Source organism: Vicugna pacos, chromosome 18, assembly GCF_048564905.1.
Source record: "Vicugna pacos chromosome 18, VicPac4, whole genome shotgun sequence".
NCBI lineage: Eukaryota > Metazoa > Chordata > Mammalia > Artiodactyla > Camelidae > Vicugna > Vicugna pacos.
In genome coordinates this window covers 41,548,343-41,568,197 of record NC_133004.1, presented here as the reverse complement: position 1 = coordinate 41,568,197, position 19,855 = coordinate 41,548,343, and the positions used below count along the sequence as shown (strand labels likewise).

At 51.4% G+C, this 19,855-nt stretch overlaps 1 protein-coding gene and 1 long non-coding RNA gene across 2 annotated transcripts; one reads left to right on the top strand and one right to left on the bottom strand.

Moving 5' to 3' along the window:
- Positions 1-55: 55 nt before the first annotated feature.
- Positions 56-16,882, bottom strand: LOC116280026 (uncharacterized). Its single transcript, XR_004189343.2, has 3 exons — positions 16,703-16,882; positions 13,546-13,670; positions 56-310 (listed from the first exon to the last, which is right to left on the bottom strand). It is a non-coding gene; the product is annotated as an uncharacterized lncRNA (long non-coding RNA).
- AZGP1 (alpha-2-glycoprotein 1, zinc-binding) lies at positions 4,058-9,877 on the top strand. Its single transcript, XM_006219324.4, has 4 exons — positions 4,058-4,234; positions 6,103-6,363; positions 8,286-8,561; positions 9,308-9,877. Exons 1-4 carry the CDS (start codon positions 4,168-4,170, stop codon positions 9,631-9,633), a joined length of 930 nt encoding a protein of 309 aa, XP_006219386.2. The 5' UTR covers positions 4,058-4,167; the 3' UTR covers positions 9,634-9,877.
- Positions 16,883-19,855: the final 2,973 nt, after the last annotated feature.

The window sequence follows — 19,855 nt, the reverse complement described above, 5'->3', positions numbered from 1 at the left end:
CAATGCGTTTCTAAGGGTTGGTGCCAGGAAAGAAGCCCCCAAGGATAAAGAGAACTCCATCCCACGTCTTTATTCCACCAGACAATGCCCTCTTTGTCGCCCCTCTTCCCACCCGATGAGACCAGCCTCCTCCCACAGCCATATGTGGACAAAATGTGCCAAGACCTGGAGCAGCAGGGTGCCCGGGTGCAGGGGTCATCCAAGGGCAGGGGGGGAAAGAGAATCGGATGGGACGGCACTGGGCCAGGGATGCCGAGCGGCCGGGGCAGAAGGAGATTAGCTAGTCCTGGGCCCACCAACGCGTGAAAATCTGGAGGACACAAAAATATTAAATTAATAGTTGTTTAAATATTGTGCAGATTTAAAATCTGTAACATTTACAAATAGTCGGCAAACTCATTTCCCACAAGGATGGCAAGGACGCTACTGAGCCACAAATTTAGCTCAAAGGACTGGTGCTACAGAAGCAGCGTCCTGGCTCTACCCCGTCTGGTTTATTACCTAAATTTCTAGAGATTTCTCTGTCCTGAACTTTCTACAATCTAAAGGCGAGTCCTCGCCCACATGAGCATGCAGTGCTGGGAGGCTGACAGCAATAAATGTCTAGAGACCAGAGGCTGTGGGTAACTGCTGATCCCAACAACCAGGTCTTCCTCCTTGACCCTCTGCTGCCCCACCGCGGGACTCACAGTAGACCCACGCCTCAAAGGTCTTTCCACTTTTGTAGGTCCTTACTCTGTGACTTCCTGTACACCAGATTTTCTGGGCCCCAGGGAATGTTTCCCAAGTTTTAGGCACTGCCCACCCCCATGATCAAGCCTTCTTTCTCTATGACTGTGAGGGCAGGAAGCCCCTGGGGTCCTAGAGCCAAGTGGTGCAGATGGAGGATGGGAGGAGAGCCAAGTTCAGAAGACCAGAGAGGGCGTCTTCATGGTGACCTTGAAAGACATCATGGACTATTCCCAGGACAGAGAAGGCTAGTGGGCTATGGGCTGAGGGCTGTGGTTGGGAGGTAAGGATATGCTGTTTTCAGAAGCTCAAGGGTCAATCCCAAGTAGGCATGAAAAGGGGAATTGGCAGGAAGGAAATATCAGAGCCCCTGAAAGATACAAGTGGAAATGCACAGGCGTTTCTGCATCCCCTGCCCCCACCCCGAGATCCCACATCACATCTGCCTTCCTGCTTCCCCCATCCTCACTCCCAGGCCTCGCCTCACATGGGAAGCAATGTCAGCGTCAGCGCTAATCCAGGCACATCTGACCCCTCAGCTCCACACCCCCACCTGTCTGAGGCTGACCCCGCTCTAGAAGATGACAGACTCACCCCTGCCCAGGGAGACTGGGTGGAGAGTGAGCCAACCCTGGGGTCAGTCAGACCTGAGTTTACACGTGGTAGCTCCACCAGTCACTGGCTGTTTCTTGGTGACTGAATCATCTGGGTTGCATTGCCTTAATAAGTCTTCTCGTGGTTGTTATGGGAATTCAGTTTTTAAAAACTAACCTATGTAAGCTTCATGAGGACAAGGGTGATGCATCTCTTGATTTACCCCGGACCTTCATGCCAACGACATTTCTGGGCATTTAGAACTTGCCCAGGATGTATGGGGGAAGAGCTGCAAATAGTTCATGTGTAATTAGCGGTACCTGTGTGAAAGTTTATTTAAAACAAGAAATTTGACCCAAGCCTCAGCTGCTTTTATAGCTTTCTGGGATACAATAAATAATAAAAATGAAACATTAAAATTTTTAAGAGAGATGGAAGTGATGCCATGAATGAAGCAGGAAATGACATCAGAACACTGGGGTCCAGAAGGCTGTCCCATCAGGGTCTCACACCTTCCAGGGAATGTTAGGTTGAGAGTTCTGGAAGTATGCATACAATGGACAGATTCATCATTTTCAACAAAGAAATCCCAGCCTGAGTCCCCTTGGCTCTGCAGCCTCGGACACCAATCAAAAGTGGGAATCGGCATAAATAAACAAATAAACCTAATTACCCCCCCCCCATTTAAAAAAGTAATTTAAAAAAAAAGTGGGAATCGGAGAGCATCTCATGGAAGTGGCTGAGGCCTGCCTGGAGGAGGAGTGCCCTGAGATCACCTACTACCTGGACTAAATGTTCACTGCTTCTTCTGTTCTACTCACCAGCAATGAGCAAGGGACGGGCCAAGGAACCTTGAGGAGGGGGACGTAAATGGGTAGATGAACCAGTGGAAGAGAAAGAGGAGGGCTTAGAGGTGTGGAATAGTGCTCCTCAGAATCCTGCTTAACCCACTAAAAGTACTCTCGAAAGCTCTGGGTTCAGGACAAGGATGGAGACAGGGAGGGGCATTCCCAGCCCACTCCTAATACTCAAGGAAGAGGCCCGAGTTCAAATTCTGTCCTCGTCCCAAGCTCCCCAGGGAGAAACTGACCTGGATAAGCCCCACGATCCTATAATTCTCTCTCACAATAGTGATTTTTCCTACACTGAGCTCGGCGGGCAATATGTGAAAATGCTGTCTTTGACATTTAGTTATGGAAGAAGAACCAAATAACTCAGAAGGAAATAACTCAGCCAGTGATATTTCAAAACTTCTGACCTTTGAGCAGATAAAGAAAAGCATGTGACAGGAGAAAATTTTCAGATCAATGAGGAAACCCAGAATCCACGTGAGCAGGTCAGAGCTGAGGCAGTTTGGAGATCCGCCCCCCCTGCAACAGGAGAGATGGGGCGGGGGTGGATGAGGGGGAGGAAACATCAGAAGACCTGAGTCCTGGCCAGGTGTGGGGATAAGGTCAGGGCTCAGAGCCACTCAGACTCCCAGAGGAACTTCCTGGAGGGATTCAGATTTCAGAGGACGCCTAAGACAGCTTGCCAAGAAGAGGTAAACAGAGCGTTCCTGACCACTCAGGAGGGAGGCAGCTGACGTGTGAAGGTCACAAGGTCTTGAAAAGGGAAGCAACCTGAGGGTGGGGCCAGGCCGTGGGCATTGACTGGTCACACCTGGGAGAAGGAAGGGGTCCAGAGAAACAACGTGGGTCCCTCTGTGGTCCCCTCCATGGTCCCCTCCTGCTCACCCAGCCAAGAACCACCAACAGATTCTCCCCACCCCAGTAGGGGTTTGTTGCCACATATTATCTCCTTCTTGACAATTCCCCAGCTGCTTCAGAACAGCATGTTGCTCTGTATCTGGGGGACCCCTCTGCAGACTGCCTGTCAGCCCCCAGGGTGCACGGAGAGAACTGCATTTCCATGTGATGGGCTTCCTCTGCATCCTGCATGTTTTATTTTATGCATTAATAATTCTCTTGAAGGAAAATAAATAAATAAAATTTTTAAGTTAAAAAAAAATAGAAATGATCTTGAGAATAATGGGCAGAGACGTAGGGGGCATAGAAGGCTAAGTGCTGACCAAGAGGGCTGGGGCAGGAGAGAGTGCGGGCTGGCAGGGAAAAGATGGCTCGTGGAATGCGTCTCATTCTTTGAACACTGGACTCTCATTGGATTGGGCCCCCAGACTCTGACCTCAACTTTTCTTTTGAATTTATCATCCCAGCTGCCCAACCCCTCAGGCTTCTTCCTGAACTCCGTTTCCACCAAGCTGGCCTCAAAGACCCTCAAGTAGGTCTGATGCCATCTCTCTGCAACTTTGCTCGTTTATCCATTGATCTGTTGTTCTAAGTGTCCATTGATTGTCCTCTTTCTGCCAGACACTGGACTACAGGACTAGTCCTATAGCACATCTGCCGCCACCGGGGCAACCAGATGCCGCAGCCTGGACTGGTGACACCACCCAGCAGATACTGGATGCCCCCGGGACTACTGCTGCCTCGCTACCCCCAGGAGCCGCCAAGACCACAAGAAAGGATTGTCTGCTGTGCGTGCCTCTTTCCTGCACTGACATGTGACTCAGAGAAGGAGCATCTGCTTCACTGAACCCAAGCCCAGTTCAGCTGTGGACTCACTGAGCACACCCTCTGCCCAGCCCGGCCTACGCATCCTTCTCTCTCGCTGTCAGGGGAGGAGCCGGTCCTGGCGCCTCTCATTGGCCTGTGGACGCACCTCCCCTGCACTGGGCTGAAAGCCCAGCCCTTCCCGTAACTACACCTGGCTCTGTCTCCAGGTAGCCCGCTCTGAGCTCCGGGACTGAGGGGTCCAGAACCTCGCAGCGGGGCAGTGGGCACAATGGCGCCCGTCCTGCTGTCCCTGCTGCTCCTTCTCGGTGCTGCAGTCCCCGAGGAGACCCAGGCTGGTGAGTGGGGAAGCAAGGGGTGGGTGTGGAGAAGAACGGAGGGGAGGCAATGAACTGGACACCGAGGCCGGGAGAAGAGCCCCGATGTAGCCGGGATTCCCAAGTGTACAATGGGAATGGGTGTCCAAGGCTGTCAACTAACACTTCCAGAAGCACTCAGAGAGCCTCTGGACTCGGGCAAAATAAGACCTTAAAGAATCAGAATCAGAAACTCTTCATTTACAGATAAACAAAACTAAGACCCAGAGGGGTGAAGTGACCTGCCCAGGGTCACACAGCCAAGACAGAGCAGGAGCCACACAGGTAGAACTTCTTCTCCCTTCCCACCTTCTAGTCACTGGATGTACCTGTCTGACTTTCAGAGAAAGAAAAAGCAACCCCAAGGGATGGCTGTGAAGGCAGGTTAACTGGAAAGGTGGTTCTAGAAGGAAACACATTCCCTCACTCCACAGTCAGACATGACTACACTGGGCTTGCCAAGTGAGTGGCTCGGGAAAGAAGCCAGCTGGAGCTTGGGAAGACCAAGGGCCAATTCTAGGACAGGGGAGCGAGGCTGTCTTTTGGCATACAGAGTCTCAGGATGAAGAAATGTAAGTTAAACTGGGCATGTTTAAAGTTTATTACACATACAAACTGTCACAGTATGTGTTTCATGTTAGTTCTATAATGACTAATCACATTTAGACGGTTACATCCTATATCAAAATCTGTATTAGTCAAGGTTCTCCAGTGAAATAGAGCTAACTGGATGTTAGAGAAAAAGGATTTACTTGAAGGAATTGGCTCACATGATTGTGGGGGCTGGGCTGGCAAATTAGAAATCTGCACAATAGGTCAGCAGGCTGGAGACCTAGAGAAGAGCTGATGTTACAGTCTTGAATTTGCAGGCAGTCTGGAGACAGAATTCCTTCTTCTCTGGGGGACCTCAGTCTTTTCTCTGTGGCCTTCAGCTGATTAGATGAGGCCCACCCACATTCTGGAGGGGAATCTGCTTTACTTGGGGTCTACTGAGTTAAATGGTCATCACGTTCAGAAACTAATTAGCAAAAACAATTTCAGTGCTTGAACTAGGAATCTACCATATGAGCTCCAATATTATGAACACCCAGGCGAGTTATATCATGAATTAATTATGGAATTAATTGTGGGAATGCCCCCCCTAAGCCCTCCCTCATACCAAAATGCAAGGTTACAGCCCTGGCAATTCAGAGAGGCATCCTCGTCTTACCCTGTGCCAAGCTACTCTAGGTCATTTCCTGAGTTTTCTAGTAAATTTCCCTTCCTACACTTTCTAACTGTGTGCACTTGTCCAGTGACAAAGTTTTTGGTGACTTAACCCAGAAAATATTTATTTCTTGCTCACATAAAGTTGGATACAGACCACACAATTTCCTCTCCTCCATGGGGTGACTCAGGGGTCCGGGTTGTTTGCATCCTGGGACTTCTCCGTTTTATCCCGTGGCCTCCAGAGTCACCGCCTAAAAGGAGGGGAGAGAGGTGGGCCTAAGCAGCTCCCAGGGGCTCAGACTGAAGTAAAGACATCATTTCCACTCACATTTCCTTTCAACAGAACCCAGTCACATGGGCCCAATAAGCCTACAAGGAGGCTGAGAAACGCTATCCTTTCAGATGCCAAGAAGAAGAAATGATGTAGCGAAGGCACAAAGCGGGCTCTGAGATAGCATCTCCAGGACAGAAGCTGGGCCCTTTCCCTCAGGGGGGCCTCCAGTGGTTCGAGACTGACAGCCAGCTGGAGAGAGCTGAGGAGGAAAAGGCCCCGTGGCCTCTCCCGTCCTGGCCCTCTGCTGCCCTGCACGGGGACTCCCCTGCATGGACCTCACTCCTCAAAGTCTTCTCCTCCTTTGCAGGACCTTACTCTCTGAGCTTCCTCTACACGGGGCTGTCCAGGCCCAGCAAAGGCTTCCCAAGCTTCCAGGCCACCGCCTACCTCAATGACCAGCCCTTCTTCCACTACGACAGTGAAGGCAGGAAGGCTGAGCCCCTGGGCCCGTGGAGCCAGGTGGAAGGGATGGAGGACTGGGAGAAGGAGAGCGAACTTCAGAAGGCCAGGGAGGACATCTTCATGGTGACCCTGAAAGACATCATGGACCACTACAAGGACGCAGAAGGTCAGTGGACCACGGACTGCTGGGGTGGAGGGTCTTGGCTCAAGGGGCAACCCCACTGTTGTGAGCAGGATGTCCACAGGACAGAAGTAACTCCTGCCCCAGAGGAGGATGGGGAAGCACAGGCGGAAATGCACAGGCGTTTCTGCATCACCCCCTCGACCCCACATCACATCTGCCTTCCTGCTCACCCATCCTCACTCCCAGGAAGTGATGGCAGAGTCAGCGCTAAGCCAGGCACATCTGACCCTTCAGCTCCACACCCCAGCCTGTCTGAGGCTGATCTCACTCTAAGTGTCAGACTCACCCCTGCCTGGGGATGGGGGCTGGAGAGCGAGATAACCTTGGGGTCAGTCTGTCCTGGGTTCACGGTGGCTCCACCAGTCACGAGCTATTTGACAATGAATGCATTTCTTAGTTATCTGGTCTGAATCTGTAAAAATTGGAGCCTTGAGACCTGCCTCCAAGAGAATCGGTCAAACTTACCTACATAAATTCCATAAAGGTTGGCACATAGTCTGTCTGGATCTCCCCTAGGGCTCCAGTAAGACTTATTCAAATGAAATCTACTGAGCAATTGAGCGGGAGGAGCTGGCATAAACCAGGGCCCACATGAGGAGCTCAGTAAGGCCTGTATTCAAGACGTCAGACTCTCAGAGTTACAGGGGACCACAGAGACCCTCCTGATGATAAAAAGCAGACTCGGGGGGGGTCATCTCATGGTGTGAGGGGCCAGCACAGAGCTGGGCAGTCTCCCAGCCCAGCACCTTCTCCTGAACCACACTGCCCCCACCACAGGGTGGGTTTCTGAGGACAAAAATGCCCAAGAAGCTATGTGGAATCTGAAAGTTTCCCCCAAGAGGCAAGAGTTCTGCAGAAATGTGAAGGATGTGGGTGGGTGGGAAAATGGCCTGGGCTGTGTCCAAAGTAAGAAAGAATACTGCACAGATGCCCGCAAGGACGCTGGGAGACATTCCGACTGGCTGGAATAGAAATGTGGAAGTGAGTAATTACGAGGAAGGAGAATGAAGAAAGGAGCACAGGGTGTTGGAAGATCACAGTCGTTAACATTTATCGAGCACTTACTATGTGCCAGGCACAGGGATCAACACGCACAGTGCTCACAATAACCCTCTAATAGTTCCAGCGCCATTACCATTTCAGTGGTGAGAAAATTGAAGCCCGGAGAGGTCAGTGGCTCAAATTCATGCAACAAGCCCAGTGGGGTGGAGCGATCTGGGATTGGAGCCCAGGCAGCTGGAGACCAGAGCCCGGCCGACAGCACTCGTCAGCCTCAGGGAAACACCTACTTTCATAATCAAAATAAAAGGCTGTGTTCCCTTTCCCTAAGGAGGCCAGCTTCCGAGAGTCGTTGCCAGTAGGGAAGGGAGGTGGGGCTTGAGAGATTTGTCTTAAAGATTTCAAACATGGGGAAGAGGGGAGAAGTGAGCAAAGTATGTCTACTCAAGTGGTGCCATCAACTCCACCTAGAACTGAGAAAAAAAAGGAGAGATTTTGTAATCTCTGTAACACGACAAATAATTTCTGTTGAACATGGACACACATTTCAGTGTAGCCACGTCAGGTTCCTGAACTCACAGTATATTCAGACAAAGACTGTTAAATGAGGCAATGCAGAGGGGCCAGAAAATCTACCTGAAGGCTGTAGCTCTCTGAGATTCTCTGGCTGGGAAAAATATATCTCATCTCAGACTGGCCGAGAACACCAAACCAAACCCGGGCTCCCCCTCTCTATCTGCTGCGCGTCTGACTCATAACCCATTTGCCACAAGAAAGGGATTGCACGCTTAGATTTCAAAACCCTTTCTTCCTGCTGGGCTGCAAACTGCGGAGTAAGTGTCAGAGTGCTTGAGACGGAGTTGATGCCGGGCTGGCTGACTTCCAGGGGCGGGGGGAGGATGCAGGGTCTCACACCTTCCAGGGAATGTTTGGCTGTGAGCTCCGGAGAAATAAAAGCAGTGGAGCGTTCTGGAGGTACGCCTACGACGGTCAGGACTTCATCGAGTTCAACAAAGAAATCCCAGCCTGGGTCGCTCTGGACCCAGCAGCGCTGAACACCAAGCAGAAGTGGGAGGCAGAAGAAGTGTACGTGCAGCAGGCCAAGGCCTACCTGGAGGAGGAGTGCCCAGGGATGCTGCAGAGGTACCTGGAATACAGCAGGACCCACCTGGACCGACAAGGTACCCACTGCTTCCTACGTCCGGCTCTCCCCACCTCCCCCTTCCCTCACCCAGCTGAGAAAGACCAAGGTGATCTCAGGCTGGGCGCTCAGGGAACATCTCAGGCAAATTCTCTGGTCATTTCTCTCCGCGATGGTGCTTCCCGGCTTGGTGGAGAGGAGGCAGGTGTGCAAAACGTCTGCCCCAGAAGGATGAAAACAGGTGTGAATCAGTGTGAGCAGGATTGATTGTCACAAGCTGAGACTTTGGTCTGGGAAGTAATGAGGAAGGGGGTCAAGTGTCAGGGAGCAGGGACGGGTCTGATGGATGGAGAAAGCGGGGGACTGATTGGGGGAGATGGCGCCACAGAGCTCATTCAGAGGTTTGGGGGGAAAAAACAGAAAAATGTTTGGCACGTTCACAATTTCTTGACATCAGAAGTTAATACGGGGTAGCAGGGAGGGTGTAGCTCAGTGGTAGAGCATGTGCTTAGCATGCATAAGGACCTAGGTTCAATCCCCAGTTCTTCCATTTAAAAACAAAATCAGTACATGCTGGAAAGGGGGCAAGGAAGAGAGCAGCCACAGACGCTCCGTGCTCCAATGGGGGAGGGTTGTGAGAAGCCTCAGCCTTCCTGGAGCCTCACAAGGTTTCCCCAAGGAGGCAGATACAGCGCTTAGAGCTCCGCTCACCACTGCAGCCGGGGAGGGGGCGCCGTGGCCAGGGAGACGCTGGGCCCTCAGTATCCACGCTCTGTCCCTCCGCAGTCTCCCCCTCTGTGTCAGTCACCAGCCACGTGGCCCCAGGAAAAACGAGGACACTCAAGTGCCTGGCCTATGACTTCTACCCCCGAGGAATCCGTCTACACTGGACTCAGCCCGGCAACGTGCAGGAGACCGAGTCAGGGGGAGACGTTCTTCCCAACGGAAATGGCTCTTACCAGTCCTGGGTGGTGGTGGGAGTCCCCGCTCAGGACAGAGCCCCCCACTCCTGCCACGTGGAACACAGCAGCCTGGCCCAGCCCCTCACCATCCCGTGGGATGCAAGGCAGGAAGCCAGGGCTGAAGGCAACGTGGGCGCTCAGGCCCAGTAGCCACCCCTTCTGCAGGTCGTGAGGGAGCTGAACTCTGGAATCCACCATTGGCATCCCCAGCCGGGCCCGGGGAAGCGCGCAGGAGGCGGTGGTGGACTCAGAGACGGGAGGCTTGGGCGCCGGGCGCTGAGCGGACTCACTGCCAAACCGCCTTGCAAAGCCCTGTTATCTAATCTGTAAAATCAAATCAACGATCATCCCCTTGCTGAGCACGTGCATATAAAAAGGTATTTTAAACTGCAAATTCTGTAGAAATGTGGGAGTTTATCATGCATCATGCCCCCCCTTTTTTTTAATTGCCAAGGAACATTTTACTTTAATTCTGTATTAACATTAGAACAAGGTATTGGATTCATCTGAAATTCTTGGGGTCCACTCCAGGCAGTGTTTACTGGGCATCTCATCTGTGGCATCCACCCTAGCATGGCCCGGGCCACCGGGTCCCCTAGGCAGTGTGCGGGTGCCCACTGCTGGTGTCCCCTCTGGCCATGAGGCCGTAGGACTCTGCATTCTCTTTATTCAAACCCAAGCCTCTTCTGCACCTCAGTTTCCCTGACACGCGCTCGCTCCCTGTGAGACGCCGCCCTCCACGCCAGCTCCCCGGCCGGCCCTACACCACGCTGGCCTTGGAACAACACGCCAGGGCTTATCTGAGAGGTTTCTTTCCCTCAGGACACTCTTCCAGGAAGCAGGAACCAGCCCTGATGTTCCTGGAGATCCTCCAAATTCAGCTGAGTGTGTTTTTTAACTGTCACCCACCCCCAATCAGCAGTTCAAGCCCCAAAGACAGAGCAAAACATTCATACCTTATCTTTTTATTAAGACTCGCCCGCCTAGGACTGTTTTTCCCTCCCTGCATAAGACCTTCCTTCACGTCTCAGCCTCCGCCTCCCACTCCCAACTACCCCAAAGGCAGCCTGCCAAGCTGAACTCCTTAGAAAAGTCATTCCCTGCCTACAGAATTCTCTGTTTCTTAAGATCCTAAATTTGAAGGCTATACTTTTTTTTAATACTTTAATCCAGCTTGAAAATCAAAGCCAAGAAATAGCTTCCTTAGTCTACATGATACCACGTTTTCCTCCTCTGGGACAAAACAAAAGTCTTGTCTGACCCATAGGAGGTACAGAGAAGAAAATTCAAATAGCCAAGATGGGAAAGTACAGCAATTGATACCTCAAAATATTCTGAGACAGTGAACAAGTCAAGAATAACGTGACAGGAGAAAATTTTCAGATCAGTGAGGAAACCCAGAGTCAGGTGAGCAGGTGAGAGCTGAGGCAGATTGGAATATGAGATCCGCCCCGCCTGCAACAGGAGAGGTGGGGTGGGGGTGGGCGGCTGGGAGGAAACCTCAGAAGACCTGAGTCCTGGCCAGGTGTGGGGACAAGGACAGGGCTCAGAGCCACTCAGACTCCCAGAGGAACTTCCTGGATGGATTCAGATTTCAGAGGACGCCTAAGACAGCTTGCCAAGAAGAGGTAAAAAGAGCGTTCCTGACCACTCAGGTGTGAGGCAGCTGAGATGTGACGGTCACAAGGTCCTGACAAGGGAAGCAACCTGAGGGTGGGGCCAGGCCGTGGGCATTGACTGGTCACACCTGGGAGGAGGAAGGGGTCCAGAGAACCAACATGGGTCCCTCCGTGGTCCCCTCCTGCCCACCCAGCCAAGAACCACCAACAGATTCTCGTGCAGGCAGAACCAACTTGAAGTGCAGCTTGAGGATTCCCACCACAGGAGGGGCTCGCTGCCACAAGCTGTCTCCTTCTCAGCAATTCCTCTGCCCCTCAGTACTACCTTGTCTCTCTGGAGGACTCCTCTGGGGACAGTCCACCAGCCAGACTAGAGGGGTGGGGCGCTCTAAAACAGGCAAGAGACACCAGCTGGACAGAAGACTTACATTCGTTGCTGAAGCCCTCTGCAGTTTGAACGCTGCTTTTCCGCCCTTGTTTCCCACTAGAACTTGCTCTTCCAGCCAAACAGACGTTATTATCTGTCGTCAGACCTGTTTAGCATTTTCTCTCTGTTTCCTTGGCTCGTTTATTGGTCCATTCAAGAACATATACTGAGTATCTATTTTCTGCTTGGTCCTCTAAGAAGCACTGGAGACCCAGCAGAACAAGGTGGGTACAGCCTGTCCCTGCATGGAGGTTACCCCAAGTCTGCTTACTGAAACAGTACCCACTGTCAAGGTCCAGCTCAAATCTCACCTCCTCCTGCAACCACTGCGACAATTACCAATTCCAACATGCATTGTCTTCATGCTGAGATTTCTTTCAGATAGAAATATCAGGGGAGATTTCAAGAAAGACATCTGAGTGAAGCCACTGTCCACACCATCGAAGGATGTCACAAGCCATCCTAGACCAGCCATCACTGATTCTCTTTTTTTGTTCCTTCCCAAATGAAAAGAAAGAGAAACAAAAGTGAAGAAATAAAAGATGGGGATAGCTGGGGGAAGAGCATTTGGGGCAGAGGGCACAGCAAATGCCAAGTCCCCGGGGCAGCAGCCGTCTCAGTGTTCGAAAGACAGAATATAGACCAGTGGGGCTGGAGTATCATGAACCAGAGTCACAAGAGATGTTGAAAAGGCAGGTAGAAGCCAGACCACGTACCGCTTGGGAAGGAATTTCTGTTGTAAATGGCAGCTTCTGGTGGGTTTTAACCAAGATGGCAATATCATTTAGTTTAAGTTTTTTAAAACGTCCCTCTTGCTGCTATGTGAACTGACCCCGGTGATGCAAGGGTGGCATCATGGAAACTAATCCAAGCCCTGGGAGGGGCTCGGACCAGAGTGGCAGTAGCGCAGAAGGTAGTCAGCAGCCAGGTGAGGAAATATTCTGGAGTTCAAGTCTACAGGACTTGCTGAGAAAAGGATCTGATGAGTACCGCGCTTGCTGATGGGTTGGATATGAGCTGTGGGGACAAGGGATGACTCAAGTTTGCATCCCAAGGTTTTTATCTGAGTCACTTCCTGCAGCTCCCTCCTCTGTGGGCTGTCATGTTGCACACAGACCTCCTCCCTCAGCCTCCTTTGATGGAAGCTCGGTCCTGCCCTGTGGCACAAACAATGCTGTGTGTTCACCGAACCAATCCACAGTCCTCCTGGACACACAGGATGGCCGCACACCTTTATTTTGTTAAGCCTTTTGAGATGCAGAGGGGGTTCTGGTAACTCGGTTTGCCTTTCACTATTAATGCAGGGACCCTCCTCTATTTACCATGCCCACCCTCACCTAGGATTTTCACTGCATTTCCATGAACTTGAGACCATCAATCTGCTGGAAGCTCCCAATTTTCTCTCTTCAGCCCTCACTTCTCTTCTGAACCAGAAATCTAGACGTTCTTCTCAAGCTCTCTCCTCTTCCCTACCCACCAAGCCCAATCCATCACCAGGTCGGTGGGTCCTATTTCCACAGTATGTCCCTCCCCCACCACAGCCACCACCCAGTCCTCGGTGACTGGGGGTCCACGTGGCTTCAGAGACTGGGACATACTGAACCCTGGCCCTGTTATAAGGAAAAGCAACTCCCTGCTTCCCACCTGAGGAAGAGTTTTCAAGATGACCCACCCGGAATCGTACTTCCGGTGCCCCTAGTCACTGCTTGAGTTCCCAGAATAGCTCCTCCCAGAATCAGCCTCCAATCCAATCCATGCCATTTCTCTCTGCGCTCTTCCTCGCTCTTACAGCTCAGACCTCCGTCTTCTCTACCTCTGTCCCGAGCTGCAAGCTAAGTTCCCAGTTCCGCCCCACTTTTCGCATCCTCTCCTTACCTGCCCTGACCCTGCCTGCAAACCCTCTGACAGGATCCTCCTCAACAACCCCGCCTCCCAGGCCGGTCAGACACAGCTTCAGCACGGCCCTGGGCGCCCCCTCGTGGTCCAAACGCAAAGGTGCAGGCAGGCTGCGCTCACCCGGGCGAGGTCTCCCACTTGAGTGTCAGGAAATCCACTGGCTCCCATGAATCTGGCGAAGCCAAGGTGGCTGGATTAAGATCCAGGACAGCAGGAGAGCTCCAGGAAGTGGAAATACCTTCTTCCTGAGAGATGAATAACTGCTATCAGTCATTCTTAAAGAGCTGGCAGAGAGAGGAAGGAACCCCAGGTGTCCCAAACTGAGGAGACCCAACTGAATTTTCCCAGTAGCCACCTTATCAGAGGGCTGCCCTCGTCCCTGGCTGCCCTAGAGTGCAGAAGGGGGAGGACTCCGCCCCCCCCCCCCCCCCCGCCACAGGCAGCTTCACTGTATTTCATTTTCCTCTTCCCAGCATGAAGATGAAGTTCATCATAACTCGGAAGTGCACAGACAACCTAAGGCTGCTGGGGTCTTCCTTTATGTAGTTATTGTCCCAGTTCATTCACACAGCCCCTTGGTGGTTTCTGGGAGATCAGCCTCTGCCCCGCACACCACCTTCTAGTGGGTTCTCTTCCTGCCGGGCAAATGACTCCGGGTGAGCAGCCTCAGAGGCTGGGGTGGTGCACATTTAATACCTTTCTCTCTCAGTCTCCACCTGAGTTAGAAATCTCTACTCTGTGACTCTGCAACTTTGGGAGATCATCACCCCCTTGAGAATCTGATGAAATGAGCTGGCACCTTTGGCAGACGGTGTTGGTGCCCGCCTGTAACCTCTCAGCACCCACTGTTCTTGCACATAGATGTGTTTGTTTCCTGGGCCTGCGGGGCAGAACACCACACACTGGGCGGCGTGAACAACAGCAATTCACTTCTCCCGGTTCTGGAGGGAGAAGTCCGAGATCAGGCGTCTGCAGGATGGTGTCTCCTGAGGCCTCGCCCCTTGGCTTGCAGAGGCCGGCTGCCCCCTGCGTCTTCCTGTAGCTGACCCTCTGTGCCTGCGCCGCCCTGCTGTGTCCACGTTTCCTCTTCTTGTAAAGACACCGCACGTATTGGATTAGAGCCCCCCTAATGGCCTCACTTTAACTCAATCACCTCTTTAAAGGCCCTATCCAAATACAGTCACATGCCGAAGTCCCGGGAGTTAGTTAGGGCTTCAACAGATGAATTCGGGGAGAGGGAACAATTCAGCCCATCACAAAGCCGTTGGATTGCGGACTCCTGCGACTGCCCCAGAGCCTCCTCCGCTCTGGACTGATGCTTATTTCACACACTGCAAAACAGGAAAAAGCTTTTGGGTAAGAGGGTGTCTTCTTAAGGATCTTGGGGAGTGGAGAATTAAGTCCTGAACATCTCTATTTTAATCTCGGGAATTAACCTATTTAAATATATTGATTACTGACAGTTAAATTGATTGCTTTCATCTCATCTCTTTTCTATTTACTGTGCTTTCTTGTTACTTCAGATGTGCCACGTGTTAGGCAGCCAACTTAGAACACGATGGTCTGTGTGACAGGCGCAGTCTTGCAGAGCTGCGTCCAGGGACCACTCCTTGATGCCATTTCTCTTTAGGAACCAGAATCAGTGGCTCCCCCAGCCCTCCTGGCTCCAGCTGTCAGGCATCTCCCATCTCCCGCGTAGCCTAGCCTTCCTCTCCACCCCAATGGTTAAGAGAACCAAACGCAGCCAAGGTTGCTGTGGCCTGAGCAGGGATGGGGAGGCAAGAACTGGAGATGGTCAGTGCTCAGGTTTTTTCTTAAACGTCTAAGAATCGAACAGCGGTAGACAGCGGGAACAAAGAGGTGACACAGAAGCTGGGGAGGTTAGGAAGGTAACGGGGAGGCTGCATTTCTTCCTCCTGCCTGGGACCGCTCCACGTCCTGGGCTCTGAGACCGACATGGCCAAACTCAGAGCCACACCCAGGGTGCCCCTCCCAGCCATCACCTCCTGGCACCGCCCTTGCACCAACAACATCTCCAGGAGTAATTCTGCAGCCCCCAGCCCCACCCCACCCCCACCACGGCTCCCCAGTTGCCGGTCCTCTTTCCTCCGACTGAGGCTGCGCAGATGAAAGGGCAGGAGGCAGGCCCGAGTGGTGGCCAGAGCAGGGCCTGGGGGAGAGCTGGGGTTCAGGTGGGCTACAGGGGTAAGATTCCTTTCTCTGTGCACCTCTACCTGCAGACCAGCCCTTGCTCGGGTCTCCAGGTAAGTAACACGGGAAGAGAGGAGCCAGGGGAGGGTGCCCAGGCAGCACAGGCCCCCACTAAGTCGCCTCTCACTGATTGCTTCTCCCACCTGTCACCCCCTGTGGCCATCAGACTTGCGAAATGCCCTACGTGAAGCCACATGACAGCTTTTCAACATTGACATATTTTTAAAGTATATCCCCGGGGTCTTTGCTGTGAGTACCCCAATACCACCTTACCTAATTTTGATTTTGCCTCTCCACCCCCACCCCCGCAGAGAGTCCCTCTCTCTGCTCTGTAAACTGGGCCAGAGCCTGGAAATCTTGCTTAATCAGCAGCCCTAGCTCCTTGGCAAGATTACACCCTTCTTGCCTGTACACACTCCATGTCCCCAGTGGGTCGTGGAGTATGCGGTTTGAGGCTCCCACGTGAGGGGAAGCCCCGGGTCTGTGGCTGGGATGGTGGAGGCTGAGTTCAGAGTGTGAGTGCTGGCCCACGTGGCTGGGAGCGGGGCGCTACATTCAGGGACCGCAGAGGGACGAGTGGGAGGAGGGATGGAGGCTTCGCTGCATCCGTGCAGAGAACGCACTGGGGGACGCGGAGCTTTGGGAACGAGCGTTTAGTCTAAGCCACGTGAAGCCTCCCAATCAGGACAAAACCGTGGTCTTTTGCGGACAACAGGACAAGGGAGAATGCTCAGAATGTAGGCGACAAGCTCAGTCCAGACTGTTCCCTGGGTTCTGTTGTGCTGTTTCTCTCCCTTCCTTCCTCTCCTCCGAATCCCCAAGTGCTGCAGCCAGCTCTGGGCACCTCAGATCTCAGCTCTGAGGGAACCCCGCAGATACCAGGCATCTGACCGGGGGCTGGGCGGACGCAGCACGTTTCCTAGTGAGGGAGAAGATGGGAGCCGGAACTGCTGGGATTCCCGCCACACAGAAGAGGTTAAATCCCACACCTCCTAGAAAGGTGTGAGTGGGGAGGCAGGAGCCGGGGTTGCAGGAGGGTCCTGGAGGAGGACGATGACAGAATTACCACAGTGGCCTTGACCGCACTTGAGGGACCGCGAGGATGAAGGAGCGCTCGCCTCCCAGGCTCTTTCTTGTTTGTGGGGTTCCTTGTATGTGTTTCTGAGGCGGGAGGCCTCATGAAAAGACCGGCAGGGCCCCCAAGCAGGGCCACTACTCTCGTCCCAGCACCATCCGCTTCCCTGGCGCAGAGCCTCTATCTCACTTTTTGATTCTGAAAGGGCTTACTTGCCTCTAAAATTCTACTGGTTCCCTGAGCTCATTTCTGATTGGCTATTTCCTTTATTCCTGATTGGTTATTACTCTCACTTCTGATTGGTCCACTTCCCTAACTTCTGATTGGTCCATTTGTAGTACTTCATTTGCATGGAGCTCACTCTTGATTGGATATTTCTCTCACTTCTGATTGGTCCATTCCCCTCACTCCTGATTGGTTATTTCTCACTCCTGATTGCTCAATTTCTACAAAGCTTGTCCCTGGTTGGTCAACTTGTTATACTTTATTTGCATACGATGTTGCAAACTGTAAAACTGGCAGCCTATAAAGGCCTGTGTAAACATAGGGAGTCCAGAGCTTGGAGTATTAACTTCTCTGCATCCACTGGTGTTAATAAACCTGAGTTCCCCAACTCTCTGAGGGCTGTTTGGCCTCTGGGGTCCAGGTTGCTGTCACAACCGAGCTGCAACACGTTTTTCCGCAACATTTCAGATAAACAACAAGGTTTACAGAAAAAGTATTGGACTCCTTCAAGCTAGACGTTCCTCCCTTCTTAATCTCCCATTTTGCTGTCCTGTTGCAGAAAAATTTATTACAGCTTAGTGTTACAGCTCAGTTTTAATAGCAACCTCCATCCCGGCAAAAAACCAAGCAGCACTTGGAGAATTGGAAAACTCAGGTTTATTACGCCAGTATGCCCAGGATAGCAAACGCTTCAAGCTCTGGACCCCCCCCGTATGTTTACACAGGCCTTTTATAGGCTGCCAGTTTTACACTTTGCAACATCATATGCAAATAAAGTGTAACAGAAGTTGACCAAGAACAAGTTTTGTAGAAATAGACCAATCAGGAGTGAAAGAACCAATCAGGAGTGAGGGGAATGGACCAATCAGGAGTGAGAGAAATAACCAATCAGGAGTGAAGGAAATAACCAATCAGAAATGAGCTCAGGGAACCAATAGCATTTTAGGTGGAAGTTAGCCACTTTACAGGCAAAAAGTGAGATAGAGCCTCTGGGTCAGGGAACTGGAGGGTGCTGGGAGGAGAGCAGCGGCCCTGCATAGGTATCCTGCCCGTCTTTTCATGGGGCTTCCCGCCTCAGTCCCACAGGTGCCCCTAGGCTCACGGCACCTGCTGAGGGAGTGACCAGCTTCTCTGGACTCTCGAGCACCCAATCCCTACGTGCAAGGTATTGAAACCTATCGTGCGGGTCAGTGCTGTCTCAGGATTCAGGAGAGCGGTTTTCCCCCAAGGGGGTAGGCTCGGTTGCAGATGCACCTTACGGCCACGAGAGGGCACTGTGTGTCCAGCTAACAGACTCCCAGCTTTAAGAACCTGCTGGGCTTGGCAGGGAACCCTGAGTGAAAGGAGAGAGGACATTTCTCTTCAACTATATTTGCTGATCGCTTTTATAATTATGAAGTCATTTCAGTTCGTTGTCACACCTGTCCTCCAGTATTTCCACCTGGACGTCCTGAGGATGTCTCAGACTCACAAGTCCAAATTCCAGCCTGATCTTCCCCAAAGAAAACCCTATCTCCAAAGAAAACCAAAACAACTACTCCTCATCCTCTTCCTTCTCCTGCTCTTTCTCCTCCGTCTTCTCCTCCCAGCCTCCCAAGCTAAGACCTGGACGGGAGGGTTCCTGTCCCCTCCCTATCATCCCAGACAGCATGGATGTATGCTCTGACTCTGGCCCTATCCTCCCCCTAGAATGCTCCCGTCTTGCTGCGCCTCAGTCAGGTATTCACAGCCCTCCCAAGTGTCTCCTTTCCGATCATCCTCTGTGCTCCGAAGACACATGTAAGATCATGTCATTTCCCCTTTAAAGGACAAGATGAGGTGGGAACAACCCAACTGTCCATCAAAAGGTGAACAGATAAAATGTGATGTATCCCTACAATGGAATATTACTCAACTTTAGAAAGTAAGGAAATCCTTACTCATGCTGCCACATGGATGAACCTTGAGGACATTATACTAAGGAACAGAAGAACTTGGCTTAATCCAGAGCTGGCTGTCGGACCCAGATACTTTTACCAACAGATCTGGCTTTTGGGACAGAAGTCTCAACACATGGCCAATAGTAGGACAGAGATCAACTTCAGACATATACTGATTTAAAACAAACTTTTAAATCAGCTATTTATTCAGTCTCTAATTTCCATTTTTAACTCAGTGAAAATTTTGGATTGAATTTAATTTCTGAAGAAAGGGAAGTTCTCAATCTCCAACTTCTAACTGGGAGTAGCTTCACCTAAGAAGTATTCCAGTTTCCAAACATGGCTTTGTGGCTTTCGCTACTGAAAATCAGTCTGAGGCAGCTTCATGTAGTGGCTCAGAGGAAAAACTAGTCTAGAAATAGCCCCACTCCTGGGCTACAGATCTGGCCCACAGATAGATGGTTTGCAAATATTTTCTCCTGTTCTATAGGTTGCCTTTTCATTTTGTGGATTTTCTTCTGAGCAGAAGTTCCTTAGTTTAATACTTAGTTTTTTTGCTTTTGTTGCTTGTGCTTTTGGTGTCATCTCCAGAAACGCGGCCAAGACCAATGTCAAGAAGTCTTTTCCTTTGTGTTTTCTTCATTCGTTTTACAGTTTCAGGTCTTACAGTTGTCTTTAATGCATTTCAGGTTAATTTTTGTGAGTGGTATAAGATAGGGGTCCAGCTTCGTTCTTCAGCATGTGGAAATCCAGTTTTCCCCGCACCATTTATTGAAGAGATTCTCCTGTCCCCATTCAGTCTTCCTGGCATCTGTGTTGAAGATCAGTTGACTATCTATGTGTGGGTTTATCTCTGGGCTCTTGATTCTGCTCCATTGGTCTATGTGTCTTTTGTGTGTGCCAGTACCATACTGTTTTGATTATTATATTTTGTAATCAAGCTTGACATCAGGAAGTATGGTGCGTCCAGCTTCATTCTTTCTCAGGATTGCTTTGGCTA